At 38.3% G+C, this 24,763-nt stretch overlaps 1 protein-coding gene and 1 non-coding gene across 6 annotated transcripts in view; one reads left to right on the forward strand and one right to left on the reverse strand.

Annotated features, from left to right (window-relative positions):
• LOC150099108 (protein disulfide-isomerase A5) overlaps window positions 1-24,763 on the reverse strand; it is a 953,872-nt gene that overhangs the window by 78,539 nt on the left and 850,570 nt on the right. For all 5 annotated transcript variants that reach the window (XR_016549469.1, XM_090404751.1, XM_090404750.1 and 2 more), the window contains exons 20-21: window positions 4,581-4,662; window positions 4,471-4,483 (exon numbers count right to left, since the gene is read on the reverse strand). Coding sequence is in view for 4 of the 5 variants with exons in the window: in XM_090404751.1 (XP_090260877.1) it covers window positions 4,471-4,483; window positions 4,581-4,662 (95 nt within the window). In the remaining variant the exon portion in view is untranslated. The remainder of the gene's footprint in view (window positions 1-4,470; window positions 4,484-4,580; window positions 4,663-24,763) is intronic.
• LOC150099109 (U6 spliceosomal RNA) lies at window positions 3,398-3,504 on the forward strand. Its single transcript, XR_016549560.1, has one exon. It is a non-coding gene; the product is annotated as a U6 spliceosomal RNA (small nuclear RNA).

Genomic DNA, 24,763 nt, shown 5'->3' on the forward strand with positions numbered 1-24,763 from the left:
GTCTGGCAACTTGCCAAGAAGTCAATTCACGTTAAAGGGGGAAAAAAGAAATAATATGATGCATGAATTGGTCACCAACACTCAAAATCACGTGCTTTATATGTAAAATTTTCCAACTGTTATAAAAACAAAATAGTTACTATTTTAAAAAACTACAATGTTCATAAAAGAAAAGTTAATTTTCCGACGTGTAATAATAAACAAGTCATCCCACAAGACGAATTGATTACCTTATTGTCGGAATGGATTCTCCTTCTTCTGAGATGTGCAAATGTGTCGAAGGGTCTCATATCCGTGGGCGTACAGTACTAACAGTATTTGATGTGGCAATGAATTTGAAGTCATCTGGTGTGATGTGGAATCCAACAAGATCGATTACAAAGTGAGGGTGTTCTTACAGACCTAGTGGATCAGTTGCTAGTAATGAAAAAATGCATTGCCAAATGGAAAAGATGAGTGCAAAAGGAGTAATCATAATGGGAGATGTTAATTATCCAAATATTGACTGGATAGCAGTAGAATCTCATGAGAAGAATGAAAATGCATTTATTGAGCTGTTGTGGGACAACTTCCTTTCATTTCATTATAGTGTTAGAGGGCGTTTCAGGTAAAAATATAACTGTTCTACCTCCGGTTGGTGACAGTGATCATACAGTACTCAGTTAGGAAGTGACTAAGTTTTTGGATGTTCCATTCAGAAAAGGTTACATGCTGAACTACAAAGCAGGAAATTATGACCAACTAAGGAGTATGCCAAGTTCAGTGGAATGGGATCAGTTGATAGATGGGAAGAATATCGATAGTGCATGGAAGGCATTTAAACAATACTTAAATTATGTGATATCAGAATGTGTTCCGAGAGTTCAAAGAATAAATAGGGTAGGAGTCAAATGAATGTGTAATCGTATAAAGCAAGAGATTCGTAAGAAAAGGATGATGTGGAAGGAATACCGTGTACATAAGGATGACGTCCATTATGAAAGTTATAAGCAGCAGGCTAGAATAGTCACAACTGTTGTACAGAAAGCAAAGTCTGAATATGAAAAGAAAATGGCTCTGCATGCTAAAGGCAACCCACAAGAATTGTATTGATATGCTGCAAGTAAAAGAAAACATGAATATGAAAGAAAACCTCTTCTAAATGCAGATGGCATGAGGGTTACAGATGCAGAAGAGGTTGTTCAACTAATGAGTGACAAATTACACGACAGTGAGCTCACTGCTACCTCTTCACTGGATGAAGAAACTCAGGTGTATGAGAATGAGGTATTAGAGTTGTTGCACAATCTGAATAAGAATTCAGCAATAGGGACTGATGGGACATCAGCACATGTGCTAAACAGAGTGTTCAGCTGAACTGGCTATTCTTTTGACCAGGCTGTATGAGTCTCAGAACAGGGAATATCCTACAGCAATGGAAGAATGTATCGTAATTCCATTGCACAAGGGTGGTGCAAAGACAGATGTATCTAACTTTCGACGAATTAGTTTCTCAGGAGTGGTGGTGGTGAAGATTTTGGAAAAATTGGTTAAGGACTGCATTCAGAAATGGGTTGACAGTGAATCTCTACTTTGCAATGAGCAACATGCGTTTACTAAGGGAAGGCCAAGTTTTAGCAACTTGCTCACATTCTATAACAATGTTACCATTGAACTAGACAAGGGGAATGGATACACCATGATACTTTTGGATGTTGATAAGGCTTTTGACAGAATACAGCATATAGAAAGTTTTTTTACCTTGGGTATATATTATGTTAAAGATACCAAGCAAATTTTATAAGCTAGATTTTAATTCTTTTTTCCCAAGTAAGCAAACAGATAAGTAAGTCAAGTTTGTGCCTGCACGTGGGGCAAGTCTGAGGCACCTCGTGGTAAAGGTGGAGTAAGATCCGATCACTTTCCTTAATTTTTTTCCCTTAATGCAAAGCACATCCTCTTGCAGAGATGTATGATGCTATGCATTAAAGGCAAGGGTCACTACCCAGACCGGTTTCGACCTTTATTGAGGTCTCATCAGTGGGAGCCAGACCTAAAAAAGACCTAAATTTTTGTAGTCACTATAATTTTAATGAATGCTGATTACTGTATAACATTAAAAGAAATTACTATGGAGACTGGGACAAATATAAAAATTAAACATCAGGAAAGTGGCAAAATATTCTGCAGGCTATTGAAAAATGCTTGAAAATAGAGGAAAGAATACTCTAAAAGGAATAAGAAATGATAAAGATGACAAAACCAGAAGATATACTAGATGTTTAGAGTAAGTACTTCGAAAGATTATTAAATGAAACAATAAGTCATAGAAATGTGGAAAGGCAGCCTAGAGTAGATGATATTCATCCAAAAATGTCAAATATGGAGGTATATATGTTCTAACAGGGCTGTACTGCATAATTCAGAAACCACAGAAGATTTAAATTTCAGATAATTGGAGTAGAGTTCTCATAATACCCATCTATAAAAAGGGAAATAAAACTGAATTTGAGAATAACAGAAGAATTTCTCTACTGAGTGTTCCAGGTAATATTCATTCATTCATACTTGAGATGAGGCCAAGAAAACTAGTAGGAAAGAAAATTACAGAAGAACAACAACCCCTGTTTGGACTTAACCACCAAGTTTGGTTCAAGGCCAAATAGTGGTTAGCCTGATTCCAGTTGGCCTGATACAGTTCCACATTTGGAACTGGAAGATGTATAGGAAGATAGTTTGCGTGAAATAAGGTGTAAGACAAGGATGTCCCCATATTCAATGTTATTCATTATCCATATGAATCAAAAAATGAAGAAGAACAGCATTAAACTAGATATCAGAATTGAAGATGTCTCAGCTATGATGTTACACTCCTAAATAAATCCAGTTCAACTTGAACTGGATTTATTTGAACAGAATTCCTTATCCGAATTGTATAGATGCTGTAACAAAAACTGCCATGAAAATCAACAATAAAAAGACAAAAACTATAAAAATAAGCTAGTATTGAAAACACTAGCTGCATCCTGAATGGAAAACCTACAGAAAAAACATTTCTACTATTTTGGCACAATTTTTTATGTGAAGGCAATTAAATATATAGAAATAGATAACAGAATAAACAAAGCTGGTGTTTTGCAGTCTGCTAAATAAATTTATATATAATAAAAGAGCAATTAATTAAAACACTGAACTAGCAATAAAGACAAGACTCTTCAAAACCAATTTTAACTTACAAATCTGAGATGGATTAAAAGACTGGACACCACAGATAAAGGGCTGAGAAAAATCATGGGAAAGAACATTTGGTATCAATGGCAGAATCATATTAAAGCTATCAGGAAAGAACTTGACAATGCTACATTCGGCAATGTGTGAACAGAGCTTCATCTTCCTCTGAGTCTTTTATTCTGGTATTGTACTTGTTTCAGTAGTACATATACTAAAATTAGAACGATACAGAGAAGATTAGCATGGCCCTTACGCAAGGATGGCACGCAAAATCATGAAGCTAAGCTGGCCTGGTTGGATGAGTGGTTACCGAATCCACTCTCCAGCCTGCGGGTTTGAATCCCGCATTGGGGATGGATGTTTGTGATTGTCTGTGAAAGTACTAGTGGTGGTAGTTGGCACTGGTGTTAAATAATGAAGGTTGGTGGAGTAGTGAGACGAAGAGTTGTAGAGTAGATGCCCTCCCTCGATGAGTCTTTGGACTCCCTGGAGGTGCGATGTAATAATAATAATAATAATCAAACACATACTTTTCTAAACTTTCCTCTGCTATTTTATTTAAGTCACCACAACACTTTGGAATGATACCAGCAGAAGTGCCTCAGTAGACAAAAATATAAGATTGGAAAATATTGAAGTCCTGGCAGATACCAGACTATTTTGGAGGAAAATTGTCCATATACAGTTATTAACACGTTCATTGCCAAGCTGAAAATTGGAATTTTGTGTGGTGGCCAAATTTTTTTTACTTGATAGCGATGTCCACGCGATAACGCATGATCGGCCACCAGGCGAGAACTCGCATCACGCGATATCGCGTGATTATCAATGAACATGTTAATAACATAAAGGAGGCCTATATACCTCTTGAGAGTATATATACCAGGAATTTGATGATGACCAAAGAAATAATAGTTAAATGCTCTGCAAGAAGAAATTACAAGATACATTTTATGTATTTCTCAACTTTTGGTTTCTCTACCTATTAAACCATTTGCTCATCTTGATAAAGTGTTAAGTTGCAGTGATCAGTTTTTTAGACATAAATAAAGTAGCAGTAATGAACATTACACATTTGGTGTTGTTATAACACTAGTCATTAAGGAATTAAGTCAAGCTTCAGACAAGGAGTATAAAGATAGTATGATATTCAGTGCAGTTTTGATTATGATCTAATATTTAGCACTTAATAATACTTAACTACAGTTATAATTTTATATATGTATAATTTATACCTATAAAATGAAAAAGCTTACTTACCTAAAATACTGCACTGCAAAGATAAGAGAAAATTAATTAGTACTAGATTAAAACAATCATTAATGAAGATGTTTTAAACACTACAGATAGTAACAAATAAAAACAGTTACCTGTAGGAAATCCTTTTATGTTATATTTTATAGCAAGAGATTTTTCAACTACTGCATCAACTGTGGCCAAAATTCCAGGCACCTATAAAACAGTAATTCAATTATGGAAAAAAATAAGCCTATAAAGGGTTATATTTGGTGCTAAATTTAAATTTTGCAATAATTGTATTTAATTCTCTTACTAAGAAATCACAATGATATCTGGAGTAATCTAATTCATCAATTTTAAAACTAACATAATGTAGTGAATATTTTTTGCAACTACATTAGCGAAATATTTCGATACTATATTAGGAGAGCAATATACAATCGCTCTCCTAATGCCACCAACTACTAGGAGCTCTTTAATTTTCTCCTTAAAAGTTCATTTTCTCCAGTCCCACTCCTAACAGTGAAATCATCCTCCTAGATGATTTTAATCCATAACACCAACTGGCTTTCCTCTTCCAGTTGTACAGATCCTGCAGGCAGAGATGCTGAAACATTTGCCATCACTAACGACCTTACACAAATTGTTCACAAGCTGACTAGAATACCAGATAACCCTAACCACTCCCCAAATACCCTAGATCTCTTCCTTACCAATGACCCTTCCAAATATGAAGTGAACATAGTGAGCCCCCTGGCAAATTCTGACCACAACCTAGTGCTCATCTCTTCTCCTCATGCAACAATGCACAGTCATTCCCACACAAGAGTAGTTTGGCATTATAATAGTGCCAAATGGAACAGCCTCCGAGACTAATATGCTTCATTCACATGGTTGGACTATTGTTTCTAGTTTTCCAATCAAAACATATGCACCGAACGTATCACTGAACTGCAGTCCCCCTATCTAAATCCTGGTTCTCCAAAAGATGTACCAAGGCTGTACAAATGAAAAATTAGGCATACCACAGCTGGCTCAAATCAAGAACTCCATCCTCCTTCAATGCCATACTGAAGCCCGAAACAGATGCAAGAAAATATCAATGCTTCCATTCAAAATTTTGCCCATTCAAACAGAATTTGAATGGGCAAAAAGCTGGAAACTTGCAGCCTGTCCAAATGCCTTTTGGTCTCTTGCTAAAACAATTGGTCATAACTTTTGCCCTACACTATTCCCATCCCTATCATACCCTGTTGGCTCAATTGCAACATCACCCACAGAAAAAGCTAACCTCCTGGCTTAACACTTTGCTTCCAACGCATGCATAACTGACAATGGAAAATGTCCTTCAGTCATTCTAACTGCCCAACATACAATGCCCCCCTCCCCGCATCTTTTTGTCAAAAAGAGATCACAAACCTGTTGTCTAAATTAGACACAAAAAAAAGTCTCCTGGCCCTGATCGCATTCTCCCAATTGTTCTGAAGGTCTGTGCACCAGAACTGACTCCTGTTCTATGGCATCTGTACATACTCTCTTACTCAAAATTCCCTCAAAAATACTCTTACTCAAATTCCCAAAGCCTGGAAATTGGCCTATATTCAATCCATTCCAAAGAAGGGTCACAGATTGCTGCCATCTAACTATCGCCCTATCACACTCACCTCAGTCCTATCTAAAGTGATGGAGAAAACCCATCAATTCTCATTCTACTCTACCTTGAAGCTACCCAGCTATTAAGCGACCACCAGTACGGATTTCATCCATGCTGATCAACATGAGATCTACTCTCATATACCACCCATCTCTGGACAAATGCCATGAAGAAATTTGGCAAATCATAAGTGGTTGCACTTGATATCTCTAAAACATTTGACTGGGTCTGTCACAAAGGCTTACTAAGCAAACTCCTATCATTTGGACTGTCTCAGGACTTCTGCAGATGGAATGCCAGCTTTCTGTCCAGATGCACACTATGTGTGATGGTAGATGGCTCCCTATCCTCTCACCATCCAACTAATGTTGGGGTCCCACAAGGTTCAGTTCTCTCACTGACCCTCTTCCTTCTGTATATCAGTGACCTACTTCAGTTGCCCTCCAACCCAATACAGAGATTTGCAGATGACAGCATATTGCACTTCTCCCTTCCATTTTACAAACACTACTCTACACAACTCACTTCAACCCACAGAACATCAACCACCACTGCCGTTAATTCTGACCTCCAAGTCATCCTCCAATGGGGCTTAGATAACCTTGTCAACTTCAATGCTAGTAAAACCTAGTTCTGTCTTATTTCTCACAAAAAAGATCCATTTTCCCCCAGTATTATTTTTGATAACACTCGAATTCCCAGACAAGATGAGATTTCTCTTCTTGGAATTACCCTGACATCAGGCCTCTCCTGGCATAAACACATCCCAACCTTTCAAAAAACTAGGATTTCTCTTTTGCTCAAGACATCACTTCACCTCTAAACAGCTGTTAACCTTACACAAATCACAAATCTGCCCAGCTATCGAACACTGTTCTCACATTTGGAGTGTGGGCTCCTAAAAGCTCCCCAAAATGCTTGACTCACTACAGAGGAGAGCAATTAGACTGATAAATGACCACCTCTTATCAACTCGCTCCCCTCACTTTCACATAGATGTTTATAATAAATTTAGCTTAATCCTTTATCCAAGTGTGTGCAAACAAAGTTTGCGCCTGAAAGTATCTTCAGGACTGGGGTAAAGTGGTACAACACCGGGCGACTCCTTGCAAAGGTGGAGCAAGCTACCAACACTACTATCTCAGTATCTCTCATAATGCAAAACACATCTCCTTGCAGATATGTATAATGTTATGCATTAAGGGAAGGGCCACTACCCAGACTAGTTTCGACCTTTATTGAGGTCTCTTCAGTGGGAGCCAGGCCCAAGTGGAGATACCGAGGCAGAAGCATTAGCAAGGTCATCTGTTCCTATAGGAGCTGCCAAATAGGTATCTCCTATAGGTATCTCCACTTGGGCCTGGCTCCCACTGAAGAGACCTCAATAAAGGTCGAAACTAGTCTGGGTAGTGGCCCTTCCCATAACATTATACATATCTGCAAGGAGATGTGTTTTGCATTATGGGAGATACTGAGATAGGAGTGTTGGAAGCTTGCTCCACCTTTGCAAGGAGTCGCCCGGTGTTGTACCACTTTACCCCAGTCCTGAAGATACTTTCAGGCGCAAACTTTGTTTGCACACACTTGGATAAAGGATTAAACTGAATTTATTATATTCTGACCAAGTGAAAAATAAACTTTCAACATAGATGTTTAGTCTGTGCAATTTGTATATTCTATAAATATTTCCATGGGAAATGTTCATTTGAAACAGCATCAATAATTCCCCCACTCTGTACTACACCCCTTGGAACACTTACAGCTGCCACCAATCATCCTTTCACAGTACACCTTGAAACCAACAGAACAAGTTTGTTTTCTTCCTCCTTCATCCCTGCTACTGCAGTACCGTGGAAGAGTCTTCCCCCCTAACATATTTCCCAAGGAATACAATATACAGGCTTTTAAATCAAATGTAAACAAGTTTCTCCTTTCCCAACCCACTACCCATATACAGTACAAACGTACCATAGGTTGATCAGCCAACCTCTTGTATATGGGCCCAACATTAAAAAAAAAAATACCATTAGTTATCCTCACACCAAATATTAAAATTTGTTTAGTTGCTATTTTAATTTGTCAATACAGAATATTTGTAACTTCTGATAGTGACATTTAGTACAGTTAATAACATCAGCATGATGAACTTTTCTTTATTGAAGTAGATGGAATGAAAAAGGAGGCAAAGAAGTTGGTTTGATTAATTACAAGATGGACTGTAAGAGGGTGTTGGTTAGCAGTGGCTCTTGTTATAATGATTATGGAGGAAAGTTAAGGAATAGTAATGGCCAATTCAGCAGAGTACTGTCCATGAAAGTATCTGTAGAAGAGGCACAAGGCAGAAACTGAACATCTGTGAGAGAGAGAGAGAGAGAGAGAGAGAGAGAGAGAGAGAGATTGAAGTGGATATATGAGAGAGGAATCATTTATTAACTGAACTGCCCTTTTCTGGATAGAATCGAGCAATCTTAGAGAGGATTTCGGTGCACCACCCAAAATTTGGGAGCAATATTCCATGGTTGGGTAGATTTGGCATTTGTATAGAGTTAGCATCTGTGAAGGTGTGAAGTAGTGTCTTGTGCAAAAAAGTTTTGCTGCAGAAGATATAGTTGAAATGTGTTTGTGCCAGGAGAGATAGGAGGTGCAGTTCAGTCCAAGATAGGAAACCTGATCGTGTTTGGATATCAGTGAAGGTAAAGGGAAGGGATACGAGCTCTTACTTGCAAGAGATCAGACAGGATTGAGTTTTGGATGCAGTGAGGTTTACAAGGATATTCTTATCCCATTGGGATATAGCAAGCAGGTTGGAGTTTAGGACATTAAATGTGGCAGATCTCGGGGAATCTAATACTTAAACACTACAAGATTGGTCAAATCATAAGGAGAAATGGAGTGTACTATCATTGGCAAAAGCTATGGATAACATTGGAAGGCTCTGAGAGTGAGTCATTTATATACAACATGAATAACTCATTCACAACTCTCCAAGCAAAAATCTAGTCCTCATGTCTGTACTAACTGCACCTTTATTCAACTTCCTTGCAAAAATGTTTTGCTGCAGAAGATATAGTTGAAATGTGTTTGTGCCAGGAGAGATAGGAGGTATAGTTCAGTCCAAGATAGGAAACCTGATTGTGTTTGGATATCAGTGAAGGTAAAGGGAAGGGATACAAGCTCTTACTTGCAAGAGATCAGACAGGATTGAGTTTCGGATGCAGTGAGGTTTACAAGGATATTCTTATCCCATTGGGATATAGCAAGGAGGTTGGTGTTTAGGACATTAGATGTGGCAGATCTCGGGGAATCTAATACTTAAACACTACAAGATTGGTCAAGTCATAAGGAGAAATGGAGTGTACTATCATTGGCAAAGCTATGGATAACATTGGAAGGCTCTGAGAGTGAGTCATTTATATACAATATGAATAACTCATTCACAACTCTCCAAGCAAAGATCTAGTCCTCATGTCTGTACTAACCGCACCTTTATTCAACTTCCAGGATGATCCCTTGTTCTGGTCCCTCTAGCCAAGTCCTGCATCTCCCTGCATCAATCCTATAAAATCCTGTAAGCAACTTAAATGTTTCCACCATGTCCCCTCTTTTTCTCCTATCAACCAACTTTTGCAATCCACAAATCCTCAATCTATCCTCGTAGGGAACATTCTGCAGGCCACTTACCATCTCAGTCACTAGTCTCTGTCTCCACTGCTTCCTCATCCCCAAGAAATCCAGGGGGATAGACTTGAACACAGCAATCCAGATGTGGGTATATCAAGGCCTTATAAAGAGGAATAACAACTTCCTTATCTCTACATGTTAATCTTATGGGCTACCTTAGCAATATGTCATCTAAACTTTAACTCTGTCTACCACTACACCTAAATCTCTAGCTTCATCTATTTCCTGGAGTACAGTGCCATCAATATGATACATGGCTTGTAATCTGTTTTTGCCCAAATGCATAACTTCACTTAAATGGAGGAGACGGAGAGAGTAGAGTAGGTGCCCTCCCTCCATGAGTCTTTCGACTCCTTGGAGGTGCCAAGTAATAATAATAATAATTTACATTTCAGCACATTAAACTTATACCCATCATAATTTGCCCAACTGACAACCTATTTCAATCATCCTGCAAGCTCTCCACATTGCCTTCATTAACTATTATTCTACCTAATTTTGCATCATCAGCAAACAAATTAATATTTCCTTTTATGTTATTTCCAAAATCATTTATGTACAAATTAAACAGCAATGGTCCCAATACCAAACTTTGAAGCATACCATTAGCTACCTGTTTTTGCCTTTATTCTGCCCCTCCATGTATCATTTTTTGATATCTGTCCAGCAGCCACCCTCTCATTCAATTAACCAGTGTCATACCCCATCCCAATTTGTTCTAATTTGCTTAACAGAGTTCCATGTGGTATTCTGTCAAATGACACTGCAAAATCATCATACAGGCATTTCTTTTACCCAACTCAGCTGTTACTTTATTAAAAAAAGTTAGTAAATTACTAAGACATCGCTGACCCTTCAAAGCCATGTTTGACCCTCATACAATATATTTTTATCTACCCATTCTTGAATTCTCTTTTTGGCCAATTTTTCTAATATTTTTACCACCACTCATGAGATACTGATTGGTCTATAATTTGCTAATTCGTATTGCTCAAGTAATCAGGGTAACTTGTGAGCTACCCCAACTACTTACACAGGATTACTTGGTTATCGAAGAACACACTAACAAGCAAGGATAAGGGAGTACATCATTTCTCTTATGCAAGGGGATTATATTGACCTCTTTCCACTCCTTTGGAACTCTACTAGAGCAGACAATTAAATTAAAGAGCTTAGTCAAAGGCATTGCCAGTGTTGTGTTGTTATATAGGCAAATTAACTTATGTCGCACCTTTCAAACGTACAAATCGGTTACTCTAAGTACAAACCTGGATTCTTGGTTCTATCTCCTTTTTCAAGCATAAACATATTTATTTAATTTAAAGACTGTGCCAGTTTATGCTCTATAATAACAAATTATACTATTAAGGAAGATACTTCCAATAACCCAGAATATGTCACTATCCGTTAACTCCCTTAGTCAGTAGTGGCCAAAATTTCTCACTTTAACTTTACCCTTCCGCGACAAGTACGTATTTTTAGAGCAGTGATTTGACACTCTTAATCAGGGAAGACTCAGTTTGTAAAAAGAATACATGTTTATTCTACAGCCTCAATATACACTAAATAATTACATAAATTCACACTAATTAAGATTGCAATCTTATACAAAATATTAAGTTAGGAAAGTTAGTTTCCTTCATACAAAATCTTATTTCTGGCAAATTGCCTATACTTAATCGTCATTTAACACATTTCACTCATAACAATTCCTATCTCTGCAACTTTATCAAACTCCTCTTAACAATCTCGATGTCAGGCTCAAGCCTAATTGAAACAATTACTTAAAAGTCACCAGTTGATATTGTTCTGCGTTATCAAGTCTCTTGCATCACAATTTCTTCACTCACTCACAGGCTTCCAAAACATAAATAATAAAACGTCTATTACCTTCACATGGTTTCTGAATGGGTCTGCTGGCTGATACTGTCGTGGAAGAACCTGAGACTCGATTCTTTGTTTGGACAACGTGCGGCGTTATATATCTGCTACGTGGCTATCCTTGATACGCACCGGCCACCTTCGACATCTGAGGACTACACGGGAACATCGACGACTCAGCACCCGCTTGTAATGAAAACATTAGCTGTGTCGTGTAGGAACTCCATCCGTAATATCAGAGACTGCTCGATTCAAACTTCCTGCTGCCACACAGCCTGGAACCAGCTACCCTGACCTTCTCCTTACGACCACGAGATCCCAGGAAAAAAAGGCTTGTTCCTCCTCCTGCAATTTCTTATATTACCTATCATATAGCGCCCCCTATCCTCTCCTGAAACACCTTGTGTGGCGCTATGTTAGTCTCGAGCTCCGAATGATGTCAGCACTTTTTTCTGCAGCAGGCAACCACGTGACTGTTGTTATGCACACCTGCTCCTAGTATCACACAGCCTCACGCGCTTACACTAACACGTACCAAACCTTTGGACCCATTCTTACATTTAGCTCAGTAGAATATTTAAGTTAATTTTAGTTACACTGTACAATACTAAATCCTGATTTATAATTCATAACAAAAATCTTCTAAATAATATAATATAATTCCAAATCTGTTATGCATCTTTACAATTTTATAAGCTACAGTTTATTATCTTTATATTTCACACTTTAAACACAATATTATCTGAATTTTACCAAATGCAAGTATTTTCTACTATGAACAATTCAATATGCTAAGTTGTACTTGTTGGAATTTGAATGATCTACTGAAACGAAGTCACAAGACCATTGAGAGTTCAACACCAGTTCCCTTGCACATCCTCGCTGATATCCCATCTAATCCTACAGCTGTATTTACATTGAGATTCTGCAATAACCTAAGAACCTTCAATTCATCCACCTCTGTTCCCACATTAGTGTCTGTCACATAGGTTAAAGCACTTACATCACTAGGATGATATAGCTTTGAGAAGTGGTTGCATACTAACTTAACTATTTTATTCACTTCTGTCTCCTTGTGACCATCATCACTCATTAAGGTCAATCTTCCATAGTCATTCTTCTTTTCTTCCTACTTGCCACATAACGAAAGAACTCTTTGGGATTTCCTTTGACTTGTTCATCTACATTCTTCTCATAATCTGATTTTGCCTTCCTTGCCTGCGCCTTCTAATGTTCATGAGTATGCTGGTCACCTTTCTCTTTATATGCCCTCCACAGCATTTTCTTCTTCTGCAGATCATGCTTAATGATATTACTCATCCATCTAACTCCTACCTGATTATTCGTCCTTACCTTAGGTATAAAATTTAATGTTGCTTCCTCTTAATGACCCTTAACTATTTCCCATGCACTACTAACATCTTTATCCTGCAGTGCTTTATGCCATGGCAGAGATTTAAGCTTCTTCCTAAGTTGTCATAATCACTTGTTTTGTAATTCCACATATACCACTTCGTGACAGAATATTCGTTGTGTTGTACAACCTCCCAAGTCAACACTGCATGCTCACTTTCACCAATTGGAGCCAATGTGGTGAGTTGTCATCTAGGTTATGGATCACTTTTCTGATTGTATGACCTGGTCAAATACTCTCACACCCTCTAGTCTCCTCTATCACATGCTGCCTCAAGTAATTATCTCTCAGTAGGTGTATAAATTTCATTTATTTCCTAACATGTGATCTTTCTTCCTTTTTTTTATATCTATATCTCCATATTTATATGGAGATATTTATATCTCCATAGTTGAAGTCCCCCATAATAATCATTTGACTTATACTCAATGTACTAATTTGGCAATGCATGTCTTGCAGATCATCCATGGAACTCCCTGGTCTATAGCAACAACCAACTGTATATTTTATCTTACTGGCCTTATTCTCACACTAGACTGCTTCAAATGAACAGCCACCCTGCCGTCTATCTCCTATTCTTTTCGGCTGCAATTCATCTGCTATCATCAGCAGTACCCCTCTCTCCATCCTATCTTTTCTGAAAATATTAAACCGTCTGCATTCTATCCCTGTAACTACATCATCTGCTGTAAGCCAAGTCTCAGTAATGACTATAACTTTTGGCGAGGTTGCACTAACCAATGCATAAGACTCCTCCTTGTTCCTGATTCTTCTGGCATTAGTATATAGAAACTGCAGCATCCCTTTAGGCTCGAATCCCCCTTTGCTTCCTGAATTGACTACCCTATTCAACATTTTTTCTTCAGAGACTAGATTCCACACTTGCTCATTGTCACACTCACTCACCTCAGGGACACCTTCACACAAACTCACTTGCTTCCACCTAACTCGTTAAGTTTTCCTGAATTCGTTTTAGCAAGCTAAGTGAACAAAGCTTTCTCCAGACAGCTAACACCAAAACCATTTGGATGAAGTCCATCAGCAGTGAAGAAATACTACATTGTTCCTTCTGTACAAACTACGTATAGACTCATTGGCGACCGATGCCCTCCTCCTCAGTTCGCTTCTATCATAGAGTGATAGGAGACTTACAATCTTCACCTTCTTGTTCTTCAGTTTTGCTTCTTCTAACAACTCCTTCATAAGAATACTTCTCGCCTCTGAAATTATTTGTATCAACCAAGATAATCATTTCCTTCGGCTTACTTTTTTTGCATCCGGATGCATAGATTGCAAATTGCATCATTTGCATTCACTATTTTGGTCAATCACCTCTGGACCTTCTCCAACATGAGCCTCCGTAGCTCAGTCGGTACGAACGAAGTCCTTTGTTCGAAAGACCTGAGTTCGATTCCGTCAGTGACGTGAGGAAACTTTATCTGGTCTCTTTCGACAAAAGGTGAGTTAGCCAGTCTCATATGGAGTTTTTTCACCAGGAAACTCTTTTTGATGTCGCACTGATTTGATCGTCGGCTTTTGAGAGCTCCTGAAAAGATTAGTAGTATTTTGTGTTAACTTTGGCAATTTTACTAGAATTTTAAGTAGTATTGTTTGCTTTTTGCTTCTTGGTGTGTCTGTGCAATTTTTGTGTGTTTTCTGTTATTTTAAGTATTATTTTTAAGTTAAGATAGCGTACATATGGCACCGATAAAGAAAAAAATGGCGGCCAGGTCGCCATGTTTGTTTAAGAATTTTGATGTAAACGAATTTATGCAATTTGCTGTCTGTGAGATGTATGCTTTGCGAGGAGTGGTGGGAGTCTGGTTAGAGGGTGATAGTGGAATTAATATGTGCAGAAAGTGTAAGGAGAATGAGGAACTCAAGCGTGTTTCGGGTGGCGAGAGTGATATCGTTAACGATAGTCAGAATGTAGAAAATGGCGGTGTGACAGAGAATTGCGTGATAGTGCCAGATAGGTGTGAGAGCGTCATTGAAAGTGTAAATGAAGGTAGAAATACAGAACGAATGGATGATTTGATTGATAATGAAAATGGTGAGATAAATGCGAGTAGTGAAATTGCGCATTTGAACAATGCGATACACAGAGCACAAAGGCAACTGGAGCGTATAGAAAAATGTATGCTGAACGTACCGACTAATAACCGACGTAAGTCTGTGACGACAAATAATAGAATGTTCATAAATGTCAATAAAATGAAGGAGCGAGTGCTGTATGGGGATTCGCTATTAAGAGGTGTGATAGTTGAGAGTTTGACGAAGTCGTACCAGCAGGGTGCGAACATAAAGGACGTCAGCGAATCTATTCGCGTGCAAAAACAGAGGGTGAAAGAGATGATAATCGTAGCAGGAACAAATGATTTGAAAGAGGACAAAATGGAAATGATAGAGGATGTGAGGTAGCAAAAGAAAAGAGTGAGAGAGTTAGGATAGTGAGTATTTTACCGTGGTATGACAGTGAAGTGTTTAGAAGGAGGGCCAAAATTGCCAATGACTTTATGCGTGGATTATGCATGGAGAGTGGTGTGGAATGAGTTCTATGGGCGAAAGGACTTATATAAGATGGATGCGTTACATTTGAATGGAGTTGGTATACGGAGGATTGAAAAAGTGTTGATGAATGATGTGGAAGTGGATGTACAGACTCAGGGAAACTAGATTTATTAAGAGGGGGGGAGGAGTGGATATGCAGACATTAGGGAGGCAGTTGAGTGTATGAATGAGTATATTATGCCCAAGCAAATATGAAGGACAACAAATCAGAATGGGATAGTTAGTATAAGGCATCAAAGTAGGGATGGGACAAATGGGCTTCTGCAATTCATGTATACTAATGCCAGGAGTATTAGGAATAAGAAGGAAGAGTTTTTTGGCCTTGGTTGGCACTTCCAGACCACAGGTTGTTGGTACTGTTGCCGGTGGAACATGGCTGACAGAAGATGATAAAGCTAGTGGGATTGAATGCTATGGGTATAGCGTGTTCAGGAGTGACAGGATGAATAAAAAGGGGGGAGGAGTGTTATTGATGATAGCTGATGAGTTGCAGCCAAGGAGTATAGAAGTTGAACTGCAGGATAGAGAAAAGAGTATATCTGAGGCTGTTTGGTGTGAGATAGAATCTAGCAGAACAAAATATACAATTGGGTGCTGCTATAGACCAGGTGATGGAATCGATGGTGGGGATAGTATGCATAGGCAAATAGAAGAAATGAGTGGAAGAAGGGTAATTATTATAGGTGATTTCAATTATGGTAACATTGACTGGAAAGAGGGGAGGGCACATGGGAGGAAGGACAACTATCTGCGGCAGCATGTAGTGGAAAATACCAGAGGATAGAGAGTACTTGACCTAGTAATTGCAACTGAGACTGTGGCTGTAACGAACATGACCATGTTGCCACCAATTGGTGAGAGTGACCATAAGGTCATGACTTGGGAGGTGGCTAAAGGAGTGGAATTTACAATTAAGACAGAGTACATGTGGAATTACAAGGCTGGTATGTATGACAAGCTTAGGTGTGTGCTTGGTTCAGTGCCATGGCATGTACAACTGCAAGGGCTGGATGTTGATAGTGCATGGCAGGTGGTTAAGAAGTGTTTGCAGGAGGCAATGGTTGATTGTATACCAAGAGTCTGAATAATAAATCAAGTAGGGGTTAAATGGATGAATAACACTATTAAGCTTGAACTGCAAAAAAAGAAACAATTGTGGAGGGAATTTAAGGAGAAAGGTGACCAGCAGGCGCAGGAACAGTATAAAGCTCAGGCCAGGATGGTAATAAGGATAGTAAGAAAAGCAAAAGCGGATTACGAAAGAAAATTGGCCATGCAGGCTAAAGAGAATCCCAAACAGTTTTTTCAATATTTTGCAAGTAAAAGGAAAACTGTTCATGGTAGAATGATCTTAAAAAATGCTGAGGGTAGGGAGGTAACAGAATCAGTCGATATAGTGGAATTACTGAGCGAGCACTTTGCAAGAGTATATCATTCAGGTGGTGACATTGCAGGAATGGAAGAACCAACAGCTTATACTAGAATTGTGATGAATGAAGTAGAGGTAACTAGTCTATTACAGAACCTCAATGTCAATACATCTGTGGGATTGGATGGTAAACCAGCTTGTGTCGTACGAGAAGTGGCTAAAGAATTGTCAGTGCCCTTGACCATTTTGTTTAATCTGAGCCTCGGTTCGGGGTCAGTCCCAAGGGGGTGGAAAGAGGGGAAAATTGTTCCGCTACATAAAGGTGGTTCCAAGGCTGCTGTTGAAAATTACCGGCCAATCAGCATAACAGGAATTATTATCAAGGTCTTGGAGAAAATAGTCAAGAGGAAAATACAAGATTGGATAGAAGAAAATGGGATACTGTATCGGGGGACAGCATGGTTTTGTGAAGGGTAGGTCATGCCTCAGTAACTTGCTCACGTATTATAACACAGTGACGGCTGAACTGGATAAGGGTAATGGGTTTACGGTGATTCTACTGGACCTTGCTAAGGCCTTTGACAGGATACCACATGGAATTCTAATCAGTAAATTGCAGCATATGGGGATGGATATAGGGTTGGTGAGATAGATAGGAGGGTGGTTGACAGAGAGATATCAGAGAGTGGTTTATTCAGGAGTGGAATCCACAAGACGGCCTGTGACTAGTGGTGTGCCACAAGGATCTGTTATTGGACCACTGCTGTTTAATTTGTTCATTAATGATATAGGAAAGGATCTGAGAAGAACATTTCATTTGTTTGTGGATGATGCAAAGTTGGGTAGGGCAATAGTGAATGCAGATGACGTCAAAATTTTGCAAGATGATTTGGATAGATTGGAGATCTGGGCTAAGGTGAATGGATGTCAATTTAATGTGGCAAAATATAAGGTTATACATTTTGGAGTGAAAAGATTAGCAGCAGATTACTACATTGGTGGAACTGTACTCCAGGAAATTGATGAGGCACGAGATTTAGGAGTGTTGGTGGATAAGGAGTTGAAGTTTAGGGGGCACATTGCAAAAGTGGCCAAATCAGCTCATCAAATCACTTGGTTGCTGAAGAATACGTTGACAAGCAGAGACAAGCAGGTTATTGTTCCTCTGTATCGAGCCTTGATAAGACCTCATCTCGACTACTGTGCCCAGATTTGGTCACCTAGGTTCCTTCTTGATGGGGAGGAGGTGGAGAGGATCCAGAGGCGAATGACCAAGATGATAGCAGGTCTGTGGAATGAACCTTATGAAAACAGGTTGAGGATTTGTGGGTTGCAAAAATTGGTTGATAGGCGGAGGAGGGGAGATATGATTGAGACATTCAAATTACTGAAGGGTTTCTATAAAATTAATTCAGAAGATATTTTTGAGAACAAGACTGGTTGTGGGAGGACTAGGGGACATCCATGGAAACTGGGCAAAAGTGTGGTTAGTAAAGGTGTTAGAGCTGGGTTCTTTACTTGTAGAGTGGTGAATGAGTGGAATGCGCTCCCAGAGTCTGTGGTGGATGCTGTGACAGTGAATGAGTTTAAGGCGAGGTATGATAGATACTGTATGAATGTAGAATAGCTGTGATGAATATGATTTGGGGCCTCCCTCGATGAGTCTAATGACTCCCTGGAGTTGCCCGTAATAATAATAATAATAATAATAATAATAATAATAACATCTCTTCATCCTTTTGAAAACCAGGCGACCAAATCTGTGCACAGTTGTCCAGATATGGTGTGATCAGAGCCTTATACAATAGAACCAGGAATCTCCTTACTTCTACAAGTAATGTCCTCTGCATCATTGCCAGAATTCGTTGTGTTGTCCTCACAATTTTGGCAATATATCCTCTAAATTTTAAGATCGTTAACCACCATCACCTCATAAAATACTGTACTTATTATATTCTATCCATACATTCCCGGTTCCATACGTATGTCAGCTACTCCTATTGAAATATCTGCAAAGTATCCAATCTGCCTGATGTGATCATATGCTATTGTTTCAAATCCTAATTATTTCTGTAGTTACTTGAATTAAATCAATTTTATAAAATTTTTCTAAATGTTATAAAATGTTATGTTTCTAAATTAAAAATCTCAATGTTGCAAACTGAATTCCGAACTTAATTGGTAATTTGTTTATTGTAAGTAGTCTTACTAAAAATTATTTCAGTGTATAATTTCCATTTTCTCTTGTTATTCTATGTGAACTGAGCAGAGCTTTGATAGCTCATCAGTTTCAATAATGCTCTTTAATCTGAATGACTTGGGTTTGAATCCCATCTAGGATGTGAAGAATCTTTATAAACACCTGGAATATCTTGCCTTTTGAGAAACCAGTCAGCTCTGCTGTTTTCAAAATTGTGGCTCCAGCGAGATAGACAGGCACCCACAATAAGCCCTTTATCAAACTCAATCACAATGGGAAAAACAAAAGATCCTTTGTTTTTCCCATTGTGATCAACACTATTGATGATTAATGACCAGCAACATTTTTAAATAGCTGCCTAGAACATGTGGTAATGCGTATGATCAAGTATTATGCATATATACTTCATAAGTGATGTTTATATGTAAGACAATTTCATTTGTTTTTTAGTAATTAGAAACTGTATTTGCTGTACTCCCCCCCCCCCAACAGTTCTTCTGTCATCATTGTTGTAACATAACAATTGATAACTTTTAAATGTTTTTATTTCTATGAAAGAAAGACATCATAACATCTGCTTTTGAGTTCCAAAATCTCCTCTCTCTCACAGCAATATTATAGTGTTTTTTCACTCCATGCTTGCTCCACTACATGTCACATTTCAGGTTTTCCTTTCTGTCATGAAGTGAAGAAAAATGAGCCAACATGACGTGTTTTAGTTTTATAGAGCTTTACTTTAAAACAGTAAATCTCGCACTTTAAGGGTGAGCAAAAACATCTAAGTTTTTCATATCATATATGCATTTAAATTAAACTGCAGTTATTATTTGCAATAAAAAAAAATTAATCAAATCAAAGGCATTCATTTCATACAATATTAACCACAACCACAACCTTACACGTATATACAGTAATAGACACTTGTGCTTTTCTCATACTATAATTTTGTTAGCAAAATACACCTGTAATTATAAACACAAAAATTAAAATTAGCACAATTTAATTAAATACTGTAGTGAATCTATATATCTTATTCTCCCAACATTTTTAACCCTTAAGCAGGTGCACAATTGTAACACATTATTGTCCTAAGCTTATTTTCACAGCTCACAACATGAATTAGCTTAGTGAAATGCTTAAAAATTTTACATAACACAGATTCTTTTTAATACTGTTATTTAAAAAATATAATTATCTTACAAAGACAAGTCAAAGACTGGATCATGAGTGCATCGTGAAAAGCGAGCCTGTTTTGCCACTGAGTACCACATACCCTATTTGTTTTCTTGAATTTTATTTATTGTCTTTCCTGTTAAATTATTTGTTATAGATATTTAAATATAAAGAGCCAATAGGCTTCATTTCGGCAATAAAGAGGATTTTAAAATTCAGTTTTAAAAAAATGTGGGATTTAATATCCCCTTAATTTAAATAATGTTTACAGATAATTTATATAAATTCATCCTTCATTATTAACAATAAATGAAAGTTAGCACAAATTAGTCATATAATTACATGTAAAGCATAGTGAAAATTAAAAATGTACTACTTTGTTTTGTCAACATAATATTTAGCTTTTTAAAAAAAAAAAACCCACTAATTTATGTAATGGAGACCGGAAAACCTTGGGCAAGCAAGATTTTCCTTTGATTGCAGATATAAGTCATATTTCTGCAGCACTGCTCTCCCCCTCCTACATCCAAAAGCAGCATTATGCATTATAAAAATTTTACAGTCAAAATTAAGTATTCTATTGCCTATTATCCTCTTTCTTCTCGTTTTTTTTTTTTTTTTTTTTTTTTTTAATTTTCTTTTCTTGTACTCTTTTTGCTATACATTAAAGATACCAAGAAATTTTATACTTGGTTTTATCCTTTTCCCAAGGAAGCAAAACAATGTTTTGCACGTGAAATATATTCACATCTGAGTTACTTGTATATAGAGGCTAATGACTTCATATCACTTGCCAAAGTATGTGCCCCGTAATGCAATGCACACCCTGTTTTGGATGTGTATAATGCAATACATAACAGGAAGGGCCACTAGCCCGACTGGTTTGACCTTTATCGGGGTCTCATCAGTGGGAGCCAGACCCAGGAGAGATACCAAACTTGAAGTAATGAAGACATCATATATCTCATATACAAGTAGCCAAAAAAAGGTGGAGAGAATGTTGCCATTGGGAGCATTGAATGTTGGAAGCATGACTGGAAGGGGAAGAGAGGTGGCAGTGGCAGACATGATGAGGAAGAGGAAGTTGGACATTTTATGCATGCAGGAGACAAGGTGGAAGGGAGAAGAGGAGAAGGAACTGGGAGACGGTTATAAATTGTTCTACTCTAGAGCAAATAAAGAGAGAAAAAATGGTGTTCGAATTGTGGTGTGTGGCAGAATGAAGGGCAAAGTTAAGTGGGTAGGAGGAATGATAGGTTCATACGAATGAAACTGGGTTTTGGAGAAGAGCAACTGGTAGTCTTATGTGTCCCCCCCCCCCACAAATTGACTGTACAGCAGAAAAGAAAGATGACTTCTGGAACATGCTAGATGAAGAAATGAGGGAACTGGAAGAAAACAAGATGGTGATTGTCAGAGGAGACTTGAACAGACACATAAGAAGAAAGAACAGGGATTGAAAAAGGGTGCATGGCGGCCATGGAGTGGGAATGATGAACCAGGAAGGAGAGAGGATTTTGGACTTTGCAGTAGTGTTTGATAACATTTAGAAGTGGCAACAACAGTTCACAGATTGACTAGAAGAAACATCTTAAGGCAGTAACAAATTGTAAGGTAATCCCAACAGATCAAGTGGCGCATCAACACCGGCTGCTGTGCACAGACTTTAAAATAAGGTCAAAATAAGAACCTTTGGAAGCCATGGGAGGAAGACAATTAAGTGGTTTCGCTTAAAAGAAGAGAATGTGAGGAACTGTTTTAGGAAGAGGGCATTAGAGGGGATTTCAGATGGACTAGAAAATGTACAAAATTGGTGGAGACATAATTCAAAGCAAGTCTAAACTGTGCAATTGAGGTTCTTGTTGAAACATCCAGAAAGATTAGAGAGCAGAAGGAGGATTGGTGGTGGAATAATAATGTACAAGAAGCAGTGATGGCTAAGAGGAAGGCAAGCAGAAGTGGGACGAGTCAAGAGTGGAAGAGAACAGAGATGTACAGAGAGAGAAAGCAAGAAGCCAAGAGAGTTGTTGCACAGGCAAAGTTCATGGCATATCAAGATCTTTATGATCAATTAGAAACAAAGGAAAGGACAGAGAAAAATTTATCGATTGGCAAAATGTAGATGTAAGGCATCAAAGGATATATTACATGTGAGGCAGATCAAAGACTCTAGAGGAAGGGTATTAAGGAGGAATATAAGAAACAAATGGAGAATATACTTTGAAGTGCTTTTGAATGAAGAAAATGCAAGGACTCACATAGAAGATGGGCAGTCTTATGAGGGGATGGTACAGAACGTTAGTAGGGTGGAAGTGAAGGAGGCCATAAAGAAGATGAAGAATGGCAAATCAGTGGGCCCTGACAGGATCCCACTGGGGGAGGGAGGGAATTGACCTGCTGTGGGACCTGAGGCAATGTCCCATACAATGAAAATCTTAGAAAGGGTTCTTGATGGAAGACTGAGGAAGGAGGTGGATATTGCAAAGGAGCAATTTGGTTTCATGCTTGGTCGATCGACGACAGATATTATCTTTGGGTTACGGCAGATGATGGAAAAGTTTTGAGAGAAGTAACAGGAGCTACATCTAGTATTTATTGATCTGGAGAAAGTGTATAATAGAATGCCGAGGCAAGAAGTCTGGAGGTCTGAGGGAGAAGAAGATACTGGAGAAATATGTCAGGTTGGTGCAGGAGATGTACAGAAATGTGAAGACAAGACTTCGGACCTGCCAGGGATAGACAGAAAGTTTTCAAGTGACAGTTGGCTTGCATCAAATGTCAGTATTAAGTCCTTTCCTGTTTAATATTGTGATGGAGGAGGTGAGAGAAGACGTGCCTTGGACTATGTTGTATGTGGATGACATTGTGGTGCTGTGTGCAGAAACAAGAGAAGTGGCAGCAAAATTGGAAAGTTGGAGGAAAGTACTGGAAGAGAGAGATATGAGACTGAGCAGAAGTAAGACAGAGTATCTGTGTTGAAAAGTTGATGGCAGCCAGGAGACAGACCTGGAGCTGGAAGGAAATGTCATCAGGAAGGTCAGTGACTTTAGATACTTAGGTTCAATAGTGAAAGAGGATAGAGAGGTTGAGAAGGAAGTGGGATGCAGGATATAAGTAGGATGGAGGAACTGGAGAGAGGTGGTTGGAGTGCTATGTGATAAGAGGATGCCAATCAATCAAAAAGGCAAAATCTACAGGATAGTAGTGAGACCAGCTATGACATAAGCTCTGGAAACTGTGGCCCTAAGGAAAAATAACATCAGCAGGATGGAGGTAGCAGAGATGAGAATGATTAGGTGGATGTGCAGTGTGATCAGAAAGGATCGTCTGAGAAATGACTATGTAAGGGGAACGGGTGAAAGTTATGAACTTAGGAGCAAAGATACGGAGGCAAGGTTGAGATGGTTTAGTCATATGATGAGGAGGGAGGACAAGTATGTGGGAAAAAATGTCATGCAGATGGATGTGCAGGAGAGGAGGGAGCGTGGACAGCCAAGGAAGCGATGGAGGGAGATCGTGGAGGACTTGAGGATGAAGAACTTGGACGTGGTTACAGCCAAGAGAGGAGGATGTGGAGGAGACTCACTACAAACAGTGACCCTACTTAAGTGGGATAAGCTGCAGAAGAAGATACAAGTAGCCAAAAGGTGCTTGACCTTGTTAATAAAAATCTCTGGATGAGAGAAAGATGAAGAAAGTTTTTTACCTTAGGTTTATTATACGTTAAAGATACCAAGAAATATCATACTTGGTTTTAATCCTTTCACATTATATACATCCCAAAGGAGGTGTCCTTTACATTACGGATACACACTAGGCAAGTGATATGAAGTCATTAGCCTCTATATACAAGTAGCTCAGACATGAATATATTTCACATGCAAAACATTTTTTGCTTCCTCAGGAAAAGGATTAAAACCAAGGTAAAAAAACTTTCTATATCATTTTGCTAAAGCTAAAAGAATTTGGAAGCTCTTTCCATGTCAGCATGAATCAAGAAGTTCAAGAAGCTAAAGTCACTCAAATGTATGTCAATATCTACTTGATATTTATTTCTAGGGAATGAAGGCAAGAGAGAGAGTTTTTTTTTTTTTTTTTTTTTTTTTTTTTTTTTTTTTTTTTAAACCCTGAATTCACTATATCACACTTTCCAATACAACAAACTATTTTTCTGTTTCCAATGGATTTATCACAGTGAGCATTCTCTATTGTATTATTATTATTATTATCTGGACATATCCATTGAGTCTTATGTCTCCTTAAGAGAGCAAACTAACAACAACAAAATATATATATGTGTTGTATGGCCCTACATTGCTGGAGGGCCATACTCTCATCAAACCACTGCACGATGTCTTCAATCCATTCCAA

This window comes from Typopeltis vanoorti, chromosome 15, assembly GCF_054136105.1.
Source record: "Typopeltis vanoorti isolate ZY-2024b chromosome 15, IOZ_Tvanoo_1.0, whole genome shotgun sequence".
NCBI classification, from domain to species: domain Eukaryota; kingdom Metazoa; phylum Arthropoda; class Arachnida; order Uropygi; family Thelyphonidae; genus Typopeltis; species Typopeltis vanoorti.